The following is a 21409-nucleotide window of genomic DNA, read 5'->3' as shown; positions in this document are numbered from 1 at the left end:
AAATCATTTATACCAGCTTAGTAAAAAAAAACGTTTCAATAATAATTCAACATAAAAATACGATGTTGATTGTTGTTTTCTTAAGGTGGACACCCAATTGATCTGTTGGACGAGGTTAGAAACCAAGCAGGGAGACTTGATTCCCATGATATTTTATTGAGGAAGAGCTCCATCGATATAACCAGTCTCCAGCATCATCTAATGAGAATCATTGCCAAGAATCAGAGGCAAGATTCATCAATACGATTTCTCCAGGCAATTTGTACCAACTCATCCATTGTCAATTCTGGGGTAGGTCCGGTAACAACTATCAAGAAAAAAGGCCTAGCAGTATTGTTAAAAGCAATCTAAGATGTTACATTTGCTCTAACGTTTTCTTTTTTGGTATTGAGGTATTGATTATTAATTTTTAAGTCCCCGTTACATTTGCTCTAACCTTTTCTTTTTTGGTATTGAGGTATTGATTATTAATTTTTAAGTCCCAAAAAATTTTTTGCTTGAAACATTTTATCATCATAACTTGTAGATTTCAGGTGCTGACATGTATATTGGATTAACCTGAAATGATTTGTATTAATTTGAGATTTTTTTTATTGGAAAGATTATTTATTTATAGTCGGGTCGCTCCAACAACCGACAATTTGATGTTGCACCGATTATTCAACCTGGAGAGTTAAAGCGAATCAAAGATGAGATGACGTCGCATACTGAGAGGATCGAGGAGCTTCAGAGAGCCGTTGATAATGCAGGGTCGTGTTGTGACACTGTATCAACGCTGGCGAGCAAGACTGAAGTAATGAGCGAACGAATTCATGAGGTAATGAAATATTTTTCGGCCAACAATGAAACTAATAGTGCTGCAGTGCATGTGTTTTTGACTGGCTTTCAACGGGTTTACCACCGAGCCTGTGCAGCTCAGTTGATAGACCTGGCCCGGAAAGGCCTGCGCGCATAACCATCAATTGATATAATGCAGTGGTGGCCAACTTGTTAGACGTTAAGATCGACCAACATTTTCTCAATTGTACACGATCGACTGATCTGCAGTAATTTTGGCTGCCAGTAACATAAAGCAATAACGCAAATTTCAGGTTTGAATGACAATTATAGTTATGAGTTTTATTGTCAATCATCACCTTATAATTCTTACATATGTACATATTTTTCATCAAAGTAGTCAGATGGAACTTTTAAATCTCCCCAATCGATTGCAACTGCTTCGTAAACACCCAAGTTGTGACGACAAACATTGTATAGTTGCTATAATGTTGACGACATAATGTGGTGCCAAATAACAATTGTTACGCAACAAAGAAAGTGACATTTACATAATTATTATCTCATTGCACATTTGTGCGTCGTGTCAAAATGTCAGAAGTGCTGTTTCATATTTTTTTATTTGTTTTTCAATTATGAAGCTTTTGAGTAGTAGTGGAGAATTTATTGCGATCGACCGGTCAAAAGCAGACGATCGACCGGTCGATCGCGATCGACGTGTTGGCCACACCTGATATAATGTATCGTTGACCTGCTTGATTCGCTATGACGCCTCTAATAGGGAGAAAATAATGTATTATGATTGTTATGAGAATAGACAGTTATTCCGACAGCATTGTTACTTATCAACACATAATTTTTCGTGGCAGAAACTTTTACTCTCAACGTTGTAAGCCGGGTCGGGTTCAGGCCGTTTTCAGATTTCTTAAAAAACCGGGCTCGATTTGGGCCTGACGTTATACTCTGTGCCAGTGTTTACAAAAATTTAAAATTAACTATCTAAGTAGTTAGTTGCTGAACCTGACCTAATGTCCAACATCCCTAAAAAGTCTTGTACAATAGTATTGTCTATTGTTTGTTGTCTTTTCGGAGGCTTGCATGTATTTCGGGTCGGGTTCGGGCAGGGTTTGGTTCGGGTTCGGGCCGGGTTCTGGTCAGGTGGAAACCTAGAACATTGCAATTCTATTTCCAAGAATGTAGACATGTTATTGAATTCTTACATTGGCAAAAACTGACAACAATTGGAATTGTATTTAAATGCATTTTATTAAGCTTTATTTTCATGAATTGTTGATTAATATCAACTATTCGTATTACACTTTTGCATTAACGAACGAAAGCAAAAATTAATCGAATAAGTGCACGAGGCAAAGCTGTATTTAAACGCATTCGAATAAGAATGACCAATACGAATTGTGGCTCTTTGCGGCATAGATATTTATGTGTAATATGTTGTAAAAACATTTAAACTATCTGCTTAATATTGTACCAGACCTTTACTGCCATAAAACCACATACCATTTGTGATGTGTGATTTAAAACAAAGCACTGGTGACCATAATGAGTGCTGTCACACTAAGTCAACCAATTGGCAATTGGTGCATGTTGTATGCATTTAGAAGTTCAGATATAACGGATAAAAAGACAAATTTACGAAACGACGTGCGTTAGTTTATTTACATCTTATATACCACTGTAATTTGTCTGATGTCTGCAACCCCTCACTAAACAAATCATGCAAAAAATTTACACCCATGCTCGTAATCAGTATCAATACTTTGCATAGCCTACATATTTATTAAAAAGACCATGAGTAAGATTTATGCAGTCACAACACAAAAAACGACTAACACCGTAAACGTATAATTTTGAATGTTTTCATTGTGTTTTTGGTCCAACTTTCTCTGCAAAGGATTAAATGTGCCAACCCTTTTAGTTAGTTTGCCTGTTCCAATATAAGCAAAGGGAAACGCACCCAAAAAGATTTGAAACCAATGACTTGTATACTACCATAAAGCAAAGATACTGTTTTAACTGGATAAAAGTGCAGTGCATCCTAAGCTGATTTAAGCACATAAATCAAAAACTTTGGCAGTAGTTTTTATCACACTAACAGAATATATGAACATATGCAGCAAATAGCGTTGGGTACGAGCGGTTAACAATAATAATCTCAAACCGCCTAAACATAAGTCAGGCCAGATGTAGAGGTATCATGTTATCGTATAACATATGTCATCATACCTATACATCCATTACACCTAATTACTTTTGAAAGACCTTCCATATGACACAAGAAATTAATCGTTGTTCACAAAGTTACCAGTTCAGTTTGCAAGTCATAGTTTTGCGATGGAGTTTTCGAGAGATTCTTTCGAAATGTTTTGAAAAAGGCCCAGAAAGACTTCTGTCAGGGGTTCGAATCCCACCGCAGGCTAGATTTTACTAGCTTACGCCTTGTCGTATGGTGGTGAATGCTTGGTGAACGGCTGCTTCGGTATGGCGCATTCAATGGACCTGGCGTACTGTGATTTCTATATGAGTGCGCCGTTATCGCAGGCCCGCATATACGCTTCAGGGCTGATCCCAATTATAAATTTATGTTCATCTTAACTTTTTCCTATTGACTGCAAGTTTTAAAATGCAGGACTTGGAGCTTTTTAACGGCTTTCAAGTTTATTTGTTTTAGTTTACAACCCAAGTGAGCGTAATATGTGTTTTATGTTTCCTTTCATAGAGTATGGGTGGCCAGTGCGTCCGGAATTTCGGCATAAAGCCTGTGTCCGGGAATAATTTTCAAAAATACTTTTGATGTCCGACATTTTAGCTTTTTGTAGTCCACTTTACAGTAACTCTTAAAATCATTTCCTGGGGGGGAGTTACTTTTACAGCTAACAAAACCTGTTAAAAGCGCCGGATCGATCTAAAATTATGTCTATCAGTCTTGGTGAACATAACGTCTTGTTTTGTAACTTATTAACAAACAAAACTGCGTCTTTTCTTTGTGTAATGCTATCATACCAAAACGTTTGCGGTTGGTAACATGTATCTATAAGCTATAAGTTATAACGCAATTTGGTGTCTCTAAAGATATTTATTGAAACCGTAATGGATTTTGCTTACGCACATTTGGTAACTAATGCAGAGTTATCCAAAATATAAATCAAAATAATCTTTTATGAGACACTTTTTAAAAAAAACTATACGTTCAAGCTACATATTCGTGGCGATGAAATAGACAAACGTAAAATATACCGATATTTTCTGCTGAAGACTTGCATTTCAATATTTTCTCCTTCAGCTTTAACTGCTGCTGTTCGCGATTCGGCATTCCACACGCCACCGTTGTCTGTAGTTTCGCAAGGATGAACTTTTGCAAACTTTCTCATCTGAATCATCTTGAAGGGGAATAGCCGCTTCTTGTAATCGGGAAACGAAAATATCGATGCAATAACATTCGACACAAAATAACAAACGCTAATAATAGCAAAAACTGCGTGCGTCATCCATTCAAGTTTCAATATCAAGGAACTAGAAAATTGTATAAAAGGATCGAAAGCAACCGTAAATGCTACACATACTCCAGTACACGAAGCACAACGAATGTAGACGCCCTTAGTGTTTGTCAAATATCTGTAGTATTTCGATAATGGCAAAAGATAAAGAACCAGAAGTGAAGCTTGAAATAGAACTAGGCCAACTGAACTTGCCATCACAAACCGACCTATTGTTGGTTCTATGACGCATCTCTTCTTTGGCAGATGATTCGTTGTGTTGGTAAAAGCAGCTGCAATTTGCATGAGTGTGAAAAACGCGATTCCGACCAGGACGAACTTGCTTAAAATCTTTGCTCTGTTTACCCACACCTTTTTTGGAGTGAACCGTTTTGTACACTGAATGCTGGCAAAATCACAAAGAAAGGTCGACGAGATACATTGAAATACTGGCTTCAGTGATGCCAATATTTTCTATCCAAGTACACATTGCAGAGTTGAACACAGTTAAATTAATCTCAATCAAAATAAGCAACGTCAGCAAAAACAAAATAACAGCATCACCTATACCCGTAACCGATTTTTCTGCCCTTCAATTCCGCGCGTTGGAGGACTTTTAATCTGGTTGTTATTGTCGGAATTTTTGTTTTCCGTGAAGTTGGCACATCTCAACATCTACCGGTCTCACTTGATAAACACACGTTTAGGGTGCAAGGACATTGGAGGTTTGGCAGATTTACGAATAGTTTACATTAATTTATTGGCTTCATCGACATTCTCTTTCATTTTTAAACATGCTTTACTCTTTCTTTTTCTTTACTCTCTGCTTAAACAAGTAAAAATTCGAATAAACACCAATTAACGGCTAGCAGTCCGTTTTAGTATAGCTACATTGGTTTGTGTAATTTCAGACCTTGTCTTTTCCCTTTTGGTCGTATTTAACTAGCAAAGCAAAGGATTGGGATTTTGGATAATATGCTACGGTTTTCAACTTACTTTGTCTTTGCTGGCCATTCAGCTTTCCTACACAAATTGGAAAGAACGGCTTTTACCATTGAAACCAAACATTTCTGTCTCGGATGTCCCTGACAGAGGGAACGCAAAAAATGATATCGTTGAGGCTTCCAATGAAGCAGTTAAAGTTGTGGGAATTGCAACGACAAGTTTCATCAAAAAAAAACTGAAGAACCAAAAAACGTTTCTCAACACAATGAGTCGTATGGTTAAATCGAGATGATGTTGTACTGTACTTTTATCCATTTTAAAAACAGTACCTTTATTTCATGTTAACGTACAAGTCAATGGTTTCAAATATTTTATTCGTGCTTTCCGTCTGCTAATATTGTAACTTTAAACTGTACCCCATTAGACAAGGTTGGCACATTTATTCTAGTAACTCAATGGTAATTTTACCCCAGTGGAAATTGGAACATAAACATTACCAAACAATTAAAAACATGTTTAAAGTAATATTTGCCGTTTTTTTTGGTGTTGTGACTGCGCAAATTTAACTGTTAGTCTTTTCAATAAATGTGTATGCAAAGTATTGCTACCAACCTGGGGGGTCAATTTTAAGTGAGGTTAGCTCATAAATAGGTAGCGCACATCGGTCAAATTACAGTGGTATATGAGACGCGAAAAAAATACACGAACGTTTGTCGTTTCATAAATTTGTTGTAAATTGTCTGTTATAGCTGTACTCATAAATGAAACTTATTAATTAGACATCAGAATGGGTCTGTGGTCCCTTGATTGAAAATATTTAAAATAGATAAATGTTTTGAAAAAGACCCAGAAAGACTTCTGTCTTAGGTTGGAATCCCATCGCAGGCTCGATTTTACTAGCCCACGCCTTGCCATATGGCGGTGAATGCTTGCTGACTGGCTGATTCGCTACGGCGCCTTCAATGCACCTGGGCGTACTGTGATTTCTTTTTGAGTGTGTCGTTATCGCTAATCCGCATAGACACTTCAGGGCTAATCCCAGTTAAGAATTTATGTTCATATTAACGTTTTTCTATTAACTGCAAGTTTTAAAAAGCTGGACTTGAAGATTTTTAAACGCTTTCAACTTTATTTGTTTTAGTTTGCAATCTAAGTGGGCGTAATATGTGTTTTATGTTTCCTTCCATAGAGTGAGGTAGCCAGTGCGTCCGGAATTTTCCGGATATGTAGGGAATTTCGGCATAAAACCTATGTCCGGAAATAATTTTTCAAAAATCATTTCCTGGGGAACGTGAAGAGTTACGTTGACTGCTAACAAAAAATTATGTCCATCAGTCTTGGTGAACATAACGTTTTGTTTTGTAACTTATTAGCAAACAAAACTGCGCCTTTTCTTTGTATAATGGAATCATACCAAAACTGGAACTTTTCCGGTTAATAGCAATTTGGTGTCTCAATACATATTTATTGAAACCGTAATAGATTTTGCTTACGCACATTTGGTAACCCTAATGCAGAGTTATCACAAATATAAATCAAAAAATCTTTCATGAAACATTTAAAAAAAAACTATACGTTCAAGCTACATATTCGTGGCGATAAAACAGACAAACGTGTGTAAGTACACCGATATTTTCCACAACATAAACATGCACATTAAAATGCCCGAAAATAATTCGTAATTCAGCAAACATTTTCGACTTTATTGTTTTGTTCGTTTTATTGTTCTTTCATTTCGACTGATTCTGGTTTGCTGCTGACATTCTCCGAGATGCTGAAGACTTGCATTTCAATATTTTCTCCTTCAGCTTTAACTGCTGCTGTTCGCGATTCGGCATTCCACACGCCACCGTTGTCTGTAGTTTCGCAGGGATACACTTTTCCCAAATTTCTCATCTGAATCATCTTGAAGGGGAATAGCCGCTTCTTGTAATCGGGAAACGAAAATATCGATGCAATAACATTCGACACAAAATAACAAATGCCAAAAAAAGCAAACACTGCGTGCGTCATCCATTCCAGTTTCAATATCAAGGAACTAGAAAGTTGTATGAGAGGAACAAAAGCAGCTGTTGATGCCACACATACTCCAGTACACGAAGCACAACGAATGTAGACGCCCTTAGTGTTTGTCAAATATCTGTAGTATTTCGATAATGGCAAAAGATACAGAACCAAAAGTAAAACTTGAAATAGAACTAGGCCAATTGAACTTGTCATCACAAACCGACCTATTGTTGGTTCTATGACGCATCTCTTCATTGGCAGATGAGACGTTGTGTTGGTAAAAGCAGCTGCAATTTGCATGAGTGTGAAAAACGTGATTCCGGCAAGGACAAACTTGCTTAAAATCTTTGCTCTGTTTACCCACACCTTTTTGGAGTGAACCGTTTTGTACACTGAATGCTGGCGAAACCACAAAGAAAGGTAAACCAGATACATTGCAATACTGGCTCCAGCGATGCCAACATTTTCTATCCAAGTACACACTGTGGAGTTGAACACAGTTAAATTAATCTCAATCAAAATAAGCAACGTCAGCAGAAACAACAGAAAACTTGAAGCAGTGCAAAGTCGGTTATTGAGTTTCAGACCCCTTTGTTGTGAATGCAGCTGATATACAAACGAAGCTATGGTCAGATAACCCGTCACAGCGATCGCAGCTCCGACTACCATCTTCTCAGTAATTGTCGATTCACTAACAATTGTGAAAGTTTCTTCCAATGCTGAAGTGTTGTTAGCCATAGTTGCGTTAGTAGAATGTGAACAGTGGACACACAGGTGATTTTTTGCTCAAAAATGTAAACCTATGATAAAAATAGTAAATTGTTCAAATTTTCGTTATTTTTTTTCTTTTTGGGTTGAGGTTTTCCGTAAAGGTTTCTACAATCAATTTCAGGTCTTAAAAGTACAACCAAACATTTTTCATTTTCGCAGCTGTTTTTGTGTCATTGCCATTTCAGTCGCATAGCTAAAACAACTAACTTATCTAATCAAGTTTTTAGCGTTTTATCACACAGCATACACAAACCGTGGACAACAAAACGTTGTCTGTATTTCACCATAATTTTTGTCAACAAGATGGAATTTGTAACATATGACATAGACTTAAAAATCGTTTCCTATACACACAGAACGATCAGAACTTTTCAAATTTTCAACCACCACTTTCCATGATTTTCACTCGTTTTGCCATTTTTTGTCCTGGCTGGTCCTTAAATTTTATACACCGCTATAAACAAAACTTGCCAAACATTGGGTTTAGTAGAACTAAACTTCAAGTTGTCTATACTTTGCTACTGGTTAAATAGAATATTTTATTTTTGCGAGGCGTTACTGATATTACAAGCCCGTCAGTCACAATGCGAAAATTAACTCCTCTTGACACGATTTTGCCGACAGATGTTGTGACCTGCTGCTGTGCAACAACTAAACAGTAAAATGCTCAAACATAACAAAAAATATTAAAATATTCCATATGGCCACGTTTATTTAGCGAGCGCAGATTGGTGTATGTGTAACTGGTGTTACACTAGAACTATTTTAACCGTAACAATAAACCAAACCCTGCATAAATCATTACTAAACTGGGTAAGTCAGAAAAAAATCCTTACGCCACGCCAGATTGGAGAGCGTATAGTGAATTTATTTTGCTTTTGTTGAAAAACTTGCACGCATCCTGCGTGGAATGACAACTGTCGTGCGAGGATTATCACAAATAATTACTTATTAATTGTTTGCTTCACATTTGGTTTTCAAGCAGGATTTAAAGACAAACGCAAAGTAATTGATTCTTATCTTTAAACTTCTGCATTATTACAGAAAACATTATGACAAAACCGTAACAGCAATGAATGTTAAATATTGTGTAAGTCATTGGTCTGCAAAACTGTAAAAGTTTTATGTCTTAGCAAGAGGTCAAAATTTTCGTGCTCTTGAATATCCAAGTAAAATATATAATAATTGTCGGTATAACATTTTTGTCCAACGGAATAAATCTTTTGTTTGATTTGTGTCTGTCCAGCCACCTACAATCCTGAACCTTATCTCCCAAACATCTAACGAATATTTTTGTGTGCTTTTTCGGAGAGGTGGCGAAAACTGTGTATTTGTACACAATTCCAAGTAATTTAAAACAAACATATGTCTTTCGGTCACTCTCTTTCGCAAAAATATAAAGCAACGAAACCAAGCATATGATTTTTATTTTCAGCACCGCCAAAATCGAAAAGATTCTCCAATTTCTTCTTAGGGTCGGCTTGGTGTCTGTAAAACAATATAAATATCGGTTTTGTATTTTCTGTAATGCTGTTAAAGTACATTTTAAATTTTGTTGATACCAAACAAAACGAAGTCAAACTTAAATGTAAATTTTTTCATAGATGTTGAAATGGTCATAAACTTTACCTTAGATTTATTTTTGGTCATTTTCGCTTTCCCAAAGATCACTCGGTTTCTGCAAGTCCATTGCATCTAGAAAATTGAACATTTTTTCTGTGTCATAGGTGATGTAATATAATGTTTTGCGTTTTGTGTAACAGTGTTTACTAGTTTTTCCAATAAGCCTACACCTCACCGAGTTCGTTTTCCATGTTCAGTAGTTTCTCTCTGCAAAGTATAAGTAAATACAAGTTATCGTTTTTGTTCCTATGCTTGTTTGAAGAAAACTGATTTAAACATGGCTTTTTCACGCACGGGTTAAGAACTGCCCAAAATACACTTGCTTGCTTAACAAATGGTTATTGTAGTCCTGATTATGAAGTATATCAATGGAAGTTTAAGATGTAAACTTACAAAACAATGGCAGCATCATTGCGCCATTTCTTGACAGGCGAGTTAGTATTACCCCGCGACCAAATTGGTCCCCCATTCCATCCCACAAAGTTACCACAGACATCGGTCACAACTAGCACAGCAAAAAGCAGAAACACAAATACAAGCTTGTTCATGACTTCTCTCTAAAGTTTCACTACAACCATCAACTAAGACAAAGTTCTTGCTTTGCTGAAGTCACGTTCGACACAATTTATAAAGTGGTTTCGGAAGTTTTGAGTATTGTGGGAGGAATAAAATCTATACATCTTGCACAATATGTTAAGCTAATGGCGGAAGAAACGAAGGTAGATTTTCTTTTGTGGTGGAGAAGATAGGATGGAGTAACGCATGTTTCCCGTGTTACAGCCCACGATAAGTTGCTTCAGGATGCCTGTTTCCTCACTACCAACGTCTCTATCTCTCTTAAAATGAATATGCGTGGGTATCTGCTTTTATGTTTTAAAAGCACAGACATTTTACGAAGAAAGGCGGATATAGGGTGGAATAATTAACAGTTGTAGGGTAAAGATCTAAGCAACTAGAAGTGTATTACAAATGTTTTAAATTTGTTAAACAATAATACAAAACAGTGTTTCAAAGCATGTTTGGTACATAACGGTTCCTCCATTAAATTTTAGCATCGTCATATTATATGACACACGGCATGTCTGGATCCCACTATAGGTATTTCTCCTTGTAGCTCTTGTAGTTCCCAGACGGAAGAAACGCCTGCATCCTCAGGAAGTTTTTACTTTTCGTGGGAGTATTAAAATCAAGGAGGTCTATTGTAATATTTCATACTTGGAGAAAACGACGGTGTATTTTTAGTTAAGCTTTGTTGAAGCTGGTTTCCTTTACCACCACCAACGCCTCTTTTTTTCACTCTCTCTTTATTTCTCTTCATCTCGCTATCTATCTCTCTGGGTGGGTGTGGATATGTTTGTATCAGCTTAAATCAGTGCTTCCCAACTGGTGATATGCGACGGCATTCTTGGTGGTTTGCGAACACCTTTCGGTATTTTGTTTGTTCGGTATTTTTGCACACAAATCGCTTATTTCCTGACATAAAACGTTTGTTACTTATAACACGACGTTGATCATCGCTATACTGGTGCAATATCATAACTATAACAAAAATACATTTCAATAACTATTACAAAAATGATAATACGCTCAGGGATGCCGCAAGTGCGAAAAGCCCAGTAAAAGTATTACATTATAAAATATTTTCGTACAATGTCAAAGCTAAGTATGACTTAAAAAATATTGTGTCAAATGACGTTTTGCCTCGCATTAGTTGGCTGATGAAAAGCAAGCACTGCTAGATTGCGTAAAAGTGTGCTTAGCTCTTTGTTGTACTACATTTTTAGTTTCAGAAAGTAACACTTGTCTGATTGAAAATACTTCTTTCTAAGTATGGGTAGTACGCGGTGACGATGCGTATCCTTAAAGTGGTACGCGACCACAGAAAGGGTTGGAATCATTGATTCATTCAGCTTTCTCACGCAAATTGGAAAGAACGGCTTTTACCATGAGACCCAAACATTTCGGTCTCGGATGTCCCTGACAGAGGGAACACAAAAAATGATATCGTTGAGGCTTCCAAGAGTTGCAAGACGGGCCGGGCTTTTCGGGCCGGGTTCGGGTTCGGGTTCGGGCCGGGTTCGGGCCGGGTTCGGGCCGGGTTCGGGCCGGGTTCGGGCCGGGTTCGGGCTTAGGTATTTGTGAGAAAACGGGCTTAAAACGGACCTGACTTAACGTTCCGTGTCCGCCATTGTTTTTCAAATAAAATTGCTTAGCTAAGTAACAATTCTCTGGCTTTGACCTAATGTCCAGCCTCCTCTAAAACGTATTGTTTACCCCATTGTCTACTATTGTTCATTGTGTTTGTTGTCTTTCTCTTTTTTCTTTCTCATCTTTTGTTGCAAGGCTTTCGTGGTTAGGCCTGTTAATCAAAATTTCGGGCCTAAACGGGCTTTGCAAAAACGTTTCGGGTTCGGGCCGGGCTTCGGGCTTATACTTTCGGGCTCGGGCCGGGTTCCGGCTCAGATTTCGGACCCGCTTGCAACTCTGCTTCCAATGAAGTAGTTAAAGTTGTAGGAATTGCAACGACAAGTTTCATCAAAGAAAACGTTTCTCAACACAATAATTCGTATGGTTAAATCGAGGTGATGGTGTACCCTACCTTTATCTGTTATAAAACAGTACCTTTGTTTTATGTTAACGTACAAGTCAATGACTTCAAATATTTTATTCGTGCGTTCCGTCTGCTAATATTGTAACTTTAAACTCTACCCAATTAGACAAGGTTGGCACATTTATCCTAGAGTAGCTCCACCGGTGATTTTGCTCAAGTACAGAAAATTGGAACATAAACATTACCAAACAATCAAAAACATGTTTAAAGTATTATTTGTCGTTTTTTTGGGTGTTGTGACTGCGTAAATTTACTGTTAGTGTTTTTAATAAATGTGTATGCAAGGTATTGTTACTAACATGGGAGTCAATTTTTGTTGGGTTTGCTCAGATATATTTGACTATGAAAACTTTCCTGTAAAAATGTTACCTAATGTTGGCTTTTTGTGTTCGAACAAATCAAAATAAAGAGGCCACAGGACATATAACATTTTGCATTTTTCCTATTGACTGCTAGTTTTGAAGAACTAGACTTTTAAAGGCTTTCACATTTATTTGTTTTGGTTTACAATCCAAGTGCGCGTGATATGTGTTTTATGTTTCCGTTCAAAGAGTAGGGTGACCATTGCGTACGGAATTTCGGCATAAAGTTGTGTCCGTAAATAATATTTAAAAATACTTTTGATGTCCGACATTTTAGCTTTTTGTAGTCTAAGCTACAGTAGTTCTAAAAATCATTTCCTATGGGGAACGTGAAGAGTTACGTTGACAGCTAACAAAAAATTATGTCTATCCGTCTTGGTGAACATAACGTCTTGTTTTGTAACTTATTAACAAACTAAACTGCGCCTTTTTTGGTAATGCTATTGTACCAACACGGGAACTTTTGCGGTTGGTAACATGTATCTATAAGCTATAAGTTATAACGCAATTTGTTGTCTCAAAAGATATTTATTGAAACCGTAATAGATTTTGCTTACGCACATTTGGTAACTAATGCAGAGTTATCAAAAATATAAATCAAAATAATCTTTCATGAGACATTTTTGAAAAAAAAATATACGTTTAAGCTACATATACATGGCGATAAAATGGACAAACATAAAACTCACTGATATTTTTCACAACATAAACATGCACATTAAATTACCCGAAAATAATTCGTAATTCAGCAAACATTTTGAGTATATTTTTCTGTTTGTTTTATTGTTCTTTCATTTCGATTAATTTTGGTTTGTTGCTGACATTCTCCGAGATGCTGAAGACTTGCATTTCAATATTTTCTCCTTTAGCCTTTACGGCACCTGTACGCGATTCAGCATTCCGCGCGCCACCGTTGTCTGTAGTTTCGCAAGGATGGACTTTTTTACCCAATTTTCTCATCTGAATCATTTTGAAGGGGAATAGCCGCTTCTTGTAATCAGGAAACGAAAATATCGATGTAATAACATTCGACACAAAATAACAAACGCCAAAAAAAGCAAACACTGCGTGCGTCATCCATTCCAGTTTCAATATCATGGAACTTGAAAATTGTATAAAAGGAACGAAAACAACCGTAGATGCTACACATACTCCAGTACAAGAAGCACAACGAATGTAGACGCCCTTAGTGTTTGTCAAATATCTGTAGTATTTCGATAATGGCAAAAGATATAGGACCAGAAGTAAAACTTGAAATAGAACTAGGCCAACTGAACTTGCAATCACAAACCGACCTATTGTTGGTTCTGTGACGCATCTCTTCATTGGCAGATGATTCGTTGTGTTAAAAAAAGCAGCTGCAATTTGCATGAATGTGAAAAACGTGATTCCGGCAAGGACCAACTTGCTTAGAATCTTTGCTCTGTTTACCCACACCTTTTTGGAGTGAACGGTTTTGTACACTGAATGTTGGCGAAACCACAAGGAAAGGTAGACCAGATACAACGAAATACTGGCTTCAGTGATGCCAACATTTTCTATCCATGTACACACTGTAGAGTTGAACACAGTTAAACTAATCTCAATCAAAAAAAGCAACGTCAGCAGAAACAACAGAAAACTTGAAGCAGTGCAAAGTCGGTTGTTGAGTTTCAGACCCCCTTGTTGTGAATGCAGCTGATATACAAATGAAGCTATAGTCAGATAACCCGTTACAGCGACTGCAGCTCCGACTGCCATTTTTTCTATAACTGTCGATTCACTAACAATTGTGAAGGTTTCTTCCAATGCTGAAGTGTTGTTCGCCATATTTACTTTAGAAGAATGTGTGAAAATGTAAACCTGTAATGAAAACAGTGAAATGTTCAAAATTTTCGAGGTTTACCGAAATGGTTTCTACACTCACTTTCGGGTTTGAAAAGCACAACGACTCAAGTAAATATTAAACCCAAACCTTTGGACTTTTCGCAGTTGTTTTTTCTGTCACGACACTTCAGTCGCATAGCTTTAATTACTATGCTATAAAATTTCTTGCGTTTTATCACAGCGCATACACAAACCCGTAGACAAAAAGAAAAACGGTGCCTGTTTTCGACAATAATTTTGTGAACAAGTTAGGATTTGTAACATATTACATAGACTTAAACGTCGATTGCTATACAGACAGAACGATCAGAGCTTTACAAATTTTCAACCACTATATTTCCAATATCCAAACCAGTTTTCAGTCCGTTAACTACTTCTGTCGATCAATTTTAGACCCATTTTTGTCACTCGTTTTACCATATCTGATCCTAGATGTGTTTTTTTAATTTTTTACCGCTCTAAAAACAACTTGCTAAATAAAAGAGCTTAGTAGAAATAAACTTCAACCTCTCTACACTTTGTCACTGGCTAAATAGAATATTTTATCTTTTTGCGGGGCGAAACTAATGCCACAATGCCACCATCAACTCCTCTTGAACACGATTTTTGCCAACAGATGTTGCGACCTGTTGCTGTGCAACAACCATACGGTAAAATGTCCAAGCATGACAAAAATATTAAAATACCCCATATGGCAACGTTCATTAACCGACCGCGAAATGATGTATATGTGACTGTTGTTACACGTGTGAACTATTTTAACCGTAACAATAAACCAAACCATGCATAAATCATTACTAAATTGGGTAAGTCAGAAAAAATCCTCACGCCACGCCAGATTGGATGGCGTAATTTGAATTGATTTTTATGGTTCAAAAACCTGGCCGACTGGTCTGGCGCCTCTGATATACAGACATAAAAACCCTGATCGGGATTCGTCCCCGGGGGTGTCCTGGGTTCGAACCCCCCGAAAAAGTTTACAGAAAACCTTGACACAAAAACGGATTACAGAAAACATTGACACAAAATCGTCACAACATTGCATCCTAAATAGTTTTGCTCTATTGCGCACACCAGTGGTCTGCAAAACTGTAAAACTTTTGTGTTTTGGTAGGGAATAAAACTGTTTGTTTGATGTGTGTCTATCCAGCCACTTAAAATGCCGAACCTTCTACCAAACATCAAGCAAATGTTTTGTTAATGTGTTTAAGCGTGAAGTTCGTTCTTCTCGGTGCGTTTACCCGGATTTTTTTCATTATTTGCGAGTTGTAATTTATGGCGACAAAATACTTTCTTTTTTACGTAAAACGATAATTTAGAGCAGATACGTAAACAGCTAACCGAGATTGAGCGTACGGCAATTTTCCGGATATTTTCTTTTTCAAAAATTTAAGCAACGAAACCAACTACATGATTTTTATGGTCAACACCGACAAAATCGAAAATATTATCCGATTTCTTCTTAGGGTCGACTTGTTGTCATTAAAACAAATAAAACATCTTTTGATTTTGATTTTTATGAAACATCCAATTAGCCTATACCTCATCGAGTTCGTTTATCATGTTCAATAGTTCCTCTCTACAAAGTATAAGCAAATACAAGTTAATGTTGCAGTTTCTATGCTTGTTAGAAGAAAACTGATTCAAACGTGGCTGTTTTGTTTAAAATCGATTTAAATATTCGAAACAGTAGGAAAAGTATTTGGGATGGACTTCGTTAAAACAATGCTAAAAATGATACTTAAAACTATAGCGACCAAACAGCACAAAAGGCACAATTAGTGGATTATAATGACTAAACGCGCAGCTGCTGCGACTGTGGTATAAAGCGGCGTTACGTGACTGTGTCTCGCAGGAAAGTGAGATTGGCGCATTATGAATAAAGGGTGGGGTAGATCGTTGGTGGGACCAGTCGAGGGGGTCGTAAAAGCCACTAACCATCAATGTTATTTTCAACTTTGTTGCCACATGGTGTATTACTAATGCGAAGGAAGAAAATAATTCACCACCTATCCCTAATTCTCTATAGCCATGGTTGTCAATTTGTCATATCATCCTAACTTCTAAGATTTTTCCTTTTTTGAAGGGCAATGTCTTAGAACAAATATTTCTAAGATAAGTCCTTGTATTGTTTTAGGGAATAGAATCTATAAATCTTGCAATATATGTCAATCTTTCCGGTGGAGGAGATAGCATTAAGTAACGCTGTTTCCCGTGTTACAGCAAACGATAGCTAGGTTGTTTCAAGAACGTGGTAGAAAAGAGTAGAATACAATGCTTCCTATGCCTGTTTCCTTTCTACCAACGCCTCTTTCTTTTCTTTTTAAAATGCGTGTGTATCTGCTTACATGTTTTAAAAGCACAGACATTTTACGATAAAAAGGCAGATGTGAGGTTGAATACCTGACAGTTTGTAGGGTGAAAGACCAAGAAAAACGAAAGTGTATTACGAATGTTTTTGAACTTATTATACTAATATGCAAAAAAATGTATTGTGACACGTTTGGTACACAAAGGATCCTCTATAAAATTTTAAAATTTTGTCAAATTATATAACCACACTATGGCTGGATCCCACTAGGTATTTCTCTTTGTAACTCTTACAGTTCCCAGATGAAAAATAACCTGCATCCTCAGGAAGTTTTTACTTTTTGTGCGAGAATTAAAATCAACGAGGTCTATTGCAATATTTTATACATTGATAAACGGCAGTGTATTTTTATATGGGCTTTGATAGCCGGTTTCCTTTGCCACCACCAACTCCTCTTTCGCCGACTCTCTCACTCGCTATCTATCTCTCAGGGTGGGTGGATATGCATGTGTATCTGCTTAAATTAGTGGTTCCCAAACGGTGTTATGCGACGGCACTTTTGGAGGTTTGCATTTTGTAAACCCCTTTCGGTATTTTGTTTATTCCGTATTTTGCACACAATCGCTTATCCTGACATAAAGCGATTGTTATCAATAACACGAGGTTGCTCATCGCTATGCTGATTCAATAGTACGATGATGGTAACTTTTTGCAAACAAAATGTTTTGTCTTGAATTGTTTCGCCATAAATGTAACAAAAGTGATTATGTGCTCACCATTAAACTAGTTTTAAGGGAATTAGGGGCTACTGCAAGTGCAAAAAGCGCATTAAATGTATTAAATTTCAAAGTATTTTCGTACAACGTCGAAGCTAAAGCATACTTTGTTTTAATGACGTTTTGTCTCGCATTACTTGGTTGATGGAAAGCAAGGAATATTAGATTACGCATAAGTGTGCTGAGCTCTTTGTTGCACTACATTTTTAGTTTCACAAAGTAACAGTTGTCTGATTGAAAATACTTCTTTGTAAGCATGAGTGGTACGCGTTGACGATGCGTATTCTTAAAGTGGTACGCGACCACAGAAGAATGGGAATCACTGATTTATTGTGTTACTATTTTTAACAGGCAAGAAATCGAGCAGATGAAAGTGCTCTGGCTGTCCGTGTCAACAACCGAAAAGTCGATACGATGACCAATAAGATGGACATGCAACGCCTGGTCATCAAACGTTTGCAACAAACTATTTTAAACCACCAACGCTCTGCTAGTCTCCTTAACAGAAACATGCAAGGTTTGGAATACACTAAAACATGTTCATATCGGTATAACGAGGCAATGTGATTGAATACTTAATGCTTGGCTTAACTTTTTAATAAAATCAAGCCTAAGTGTTTTGTTAATTGCGTTTGGGAAGAAAAGTTTGTGTGTATGTTATACAAAATTCAAATTTGATAATTGTAATGTCTTTTTCTCTTTATTCAGAAACACTTGCCATTTGTAATTGTTTCAAGAAAAACATACCCTTTTTCAAAAACGTTAAGGGGGTTTATTACAATTCTTTCTATCTATAACCACTGTATGCACGGGCTACCGTTTTTATTATTATTATTATTATTATTATTATTACTGTTATGACTGTCGTTGGTATCATATGCAACACCAGTTACTTGTAATGCAATTTTAAAACGTGTCCTCAGTGTAGCATAAGAAAATTGCAACTAACCGAAATCCAAGCCGTGACATGCTTGTTTGCTTTGTCCACAGAAAGCATTCGAAGTCGTACATCAGTCATCAACGAAACACTTTTCCGTTACCTTCGAAGTGAGCTTGAATCGATGTCAAGATTAGACGCGAGCTCAATGGCTGATTTGCAAGCTCACGTGACTGATAACACGAACAACCTTCAAGCAACTACCGAATTTGTTGCACAACAGATTCAGCAACTTATGAACACGAGATTTGATATCGAAAACTTGCAACAAGCACTGAATCAACATGTTTCGTCGGCAGAGGGAAATGACACACGGATATTGTTAAGGTGTGGCCCATTATTGTTTTGTCTAATTCAACCATTTTCACTATTTTAGTCTAGTTATTCACGAAGCGAGTTCAAATTTCGCTTGCAGACGACTCGAGTCAAGTTTGAGTCATTATGCAGAATAAACTAAATTGCTTTCTAAATTAGCGAACAGTATTTGTTCCTCCAACATACAGGATTAGGCTAAATTATCACCATATAGTTAACCAATGTTTGCTATTTTTCTCAACATTGTTTAAGCAAAGTTAGATTATGAAAAGTAAATGTTTCCATGGTATAATTGCTGTTAGGAAAAAAACCTTACACCTCAAAGTTTATTATTTTGTGATTAAAGTCTTGTCAAGCATTTAACTCTAGCCGTAGTTAAGCACGTTCATAGCTGTTGAAACGTTTTACATTGCTTTGTATATTATATACAATGAACCTATTACATTGTGGCGTTGTTATTGTTGTCAGACTTGATTCTAACGAACGTAAGATGCTGGAAGCGGTTTCACTTGTGGGCGAAACGAGACAAGAAACATTTGACCGCACGAAAGCGATAGAGAGCAGATTGACGCAGGCTGAAGAAAACCTTGAACGCCACGTGGATGGTGCTCGGTCAGTGCCATTTGCCGAGTAAAATACTTATATTGTGTTTTTTTTTATGCAAGGCTTATTTTAATATTTTAACATTAATTTTAAGCAGGATTACAACAATACAAAACCACTTCGCTTTAAACGAGACTTTAAGAGAGAAATAGAGACATTAAAAATGACGTATTTACTTCTGTCTTATTGTAGATCTGTATATAAGCGGATTTATGACTCCAAACCAGTTGAGGTTACAAACATTAAAACGTTTTGTATGTTTTCCTTCACTACACCAAACCTGCCATCTATACTCTTCACTATCCTAAAAAATCATTCGGTCTAAACCTAGAAACTACACAAAATATAATTGACGTTTTAAGTTATTCAAATCCGGTAAATAGCTATTTTTTAAACGTTTTATGTGCAGGAGTTCGAACGCTGGTCGACAGGATGAGATGTACGAATCAGTGATTTTCCTCAACAGTTCCTATCATCAGCTTAGGTCGGCTGTACACCGCCAGTCAAACAGATACGCACGACTTAATTCCTTTGTGGAACGACTAAACCAGGCCGAGGATAGAATTTGGGAGCGAATAACGGTAAATAAAAGAAAAACTAGTAATTCAGTGAAATATTTGGATTTTTAGCACCGGTTGCTCTAAAAACGACCTTTACCAACATTGCACTTTCGTATACCTAAGTTAAATGTTATTTTAATTTTCAGTGGTTAGAGTTTTATACTTGATGTAGGTCTATGTATTTCTTGAAAACGATTGGCCAAGCGCTATTTACCATAAACCATTCAGCCTTGTGCTTACCTACTTCATGTTTGTGCGATCAAACAAACATGGTTTAAGACCTTGTGCTCTTTTGGGGTGATTTTGAGCATATTTTGTTTACAATAAGAAAGCCTTGTGAAATAGTTCTGGCATTGTTTCCAGTTATTTGATCACGTTTCAGCGTTTGCAAGAGACAGCTGACGAAAACAACTTCCGAACTAACAACGCGTCCATGTCACTACGTCACATGATGACATCAGACTTTAGATCCTTGCGTCACGTCGTGGCGTCGCGCTTCGACTCTTTGTCACGGAATATTCTCGATCTGACGTCATCGTTCGAACAAGTGACGTCAGACCAGGAGCTCCTGTCACAGACTTTGACAAGTTACGCTGTAGATAGCAAAACGATGATCAACGAAATTGAAACTAAGATCAACAGAGTTACTATGAATCAGGTTGGTTTACAGAGTATTGCTTCTTAACTGATGGCAACTTTTAGATTGACTCCTAAAATAGGGGAGATCGGGGATGGTTCGGACAATTTTTGAAAATTGCAATAAATATGCGTCACTGCCGTCACATGAACTTAAATGTTAGTTTGTTGTAAGGGGTGATCCTTTGCCGAAAAAGGGTAGGAGTTTCACTTGCCAAAGCAAACTAGAAATGCATGTAAAATGTCTAATTCCTAAGGCTCTCAAGTGTCCGATGTTGCCCGGTACCGGGGTAACATCGGACATGGCCGGGGTCACCTCGGACAGATTACGTTTTTTTGTTTTATTCGACACATTTGGTAAAAACGACAAACGAAATAATAACGAATCATCTGATATACAAGTCCACTAGGCTAAGCTGGTACTTTAGCGCATATTAAAACAGGAAAGGTTGATCGGAAATCTTAGGGCACCCACTTGCCTTTTGGATCCCCCGACTGATACGGGATTTTGCAAAACCATGGCAACCCGGTTACTTTACACGACGTGGATGTCTTCCACTAGCGGCTCAACGAATGAATTCACTGCTTTGGGGTTCTTTCTGTAAAATTTTATGTCGAGATCTTTTTCATTTTTCTCTCCATCGGAGTCTTCAAAGTCGACAACCTTGCCTACATAAAAGACTGATTTCTTGCCATGTGCGTCATATTTTACTAGTACGAAGTCTCCCACATCAGCTTTTTCTTTTAGCGTGGGTGTGGAAATATCTTCTTCACTACACACTTCATCCGTTGATAGAGATTTTTCAGGGGTGAAA

General features: G+C 37.1%; 2 protein-coding genes across 3 annotated transcripts in view; one reads left to right on the top strand and one right to left on the bottom strand.

The window, feature by feature from the left end:
* Nucleotides 1-13230: 13230 nt before the first annotated feature.
* On the bottom strand, nt 13231-14572 carry LOC145234770 (uncharacterized). Its single transcript, XM_080099495.1, has one exon. It carries the CDS (start codon nt 14397-14399, stop codon nt 13371-13373), a length of 1029 nt encoding a protein of 342 aa, XP_079955621.1. The 5' UTR covers nt 14400-14572; the 3' UTR covers nt 13231-13370.
* A 307-nt stretch (nt 14573-14879) lies between these two features.
* The window catches only part of LOC145234768 (uncharacterized), a 40531-nt gene continuing 34001 nt past the window's right edge, over nt 14880-21409 (top strand). The window contains exons 1-6 of one of the 2 annotated variants that reach the window (XM_080099491.1): nt 14881-17259; nt 17895-18060; nt 18534-18807; nt 19264-19407; nt 19808-19979; nt 20341-20616. In XM_080099491.1, coding sequence (XP_079955617.1) covers nt 17958-18060; nt 18534-18807; nt 19264-19407; nt 19808-19979; nt 20341-20616 — 969 coding nt within the window. In that variant the 5' untranslated portion in view covers nt 14881-17259; nt 17895-17957. Of the gene's footprint in view, nt 18061-18533; nt 18808-19263; nt 19408-19807; nt 19980-20340; nt 20617-21409 lie in introns of both variants that reach the window. The other variant, XM_080099492.1, reaches the window with a different exon arrangement.

The sequence above is a fragment of the Phallusia mammillata genome, chromosome 6, assembly GCF_965637545.1.
Source record: "Phallusia mammillata chromosome 6, kaPhaMamm4.hap1.1, whole genome shotgun sequence".
NCBI lineage: Eukaryota > Metazoa > Chordata > Ascidiacea > Phlebobranchia > Ascidiidae > Phallusia > Phallusia mammillata.
The sequence above is the reverse complement of the archived record's forward strand: the minus strand, read 5'-3'. Positions and strand labels throughout refer to the sequence as shown.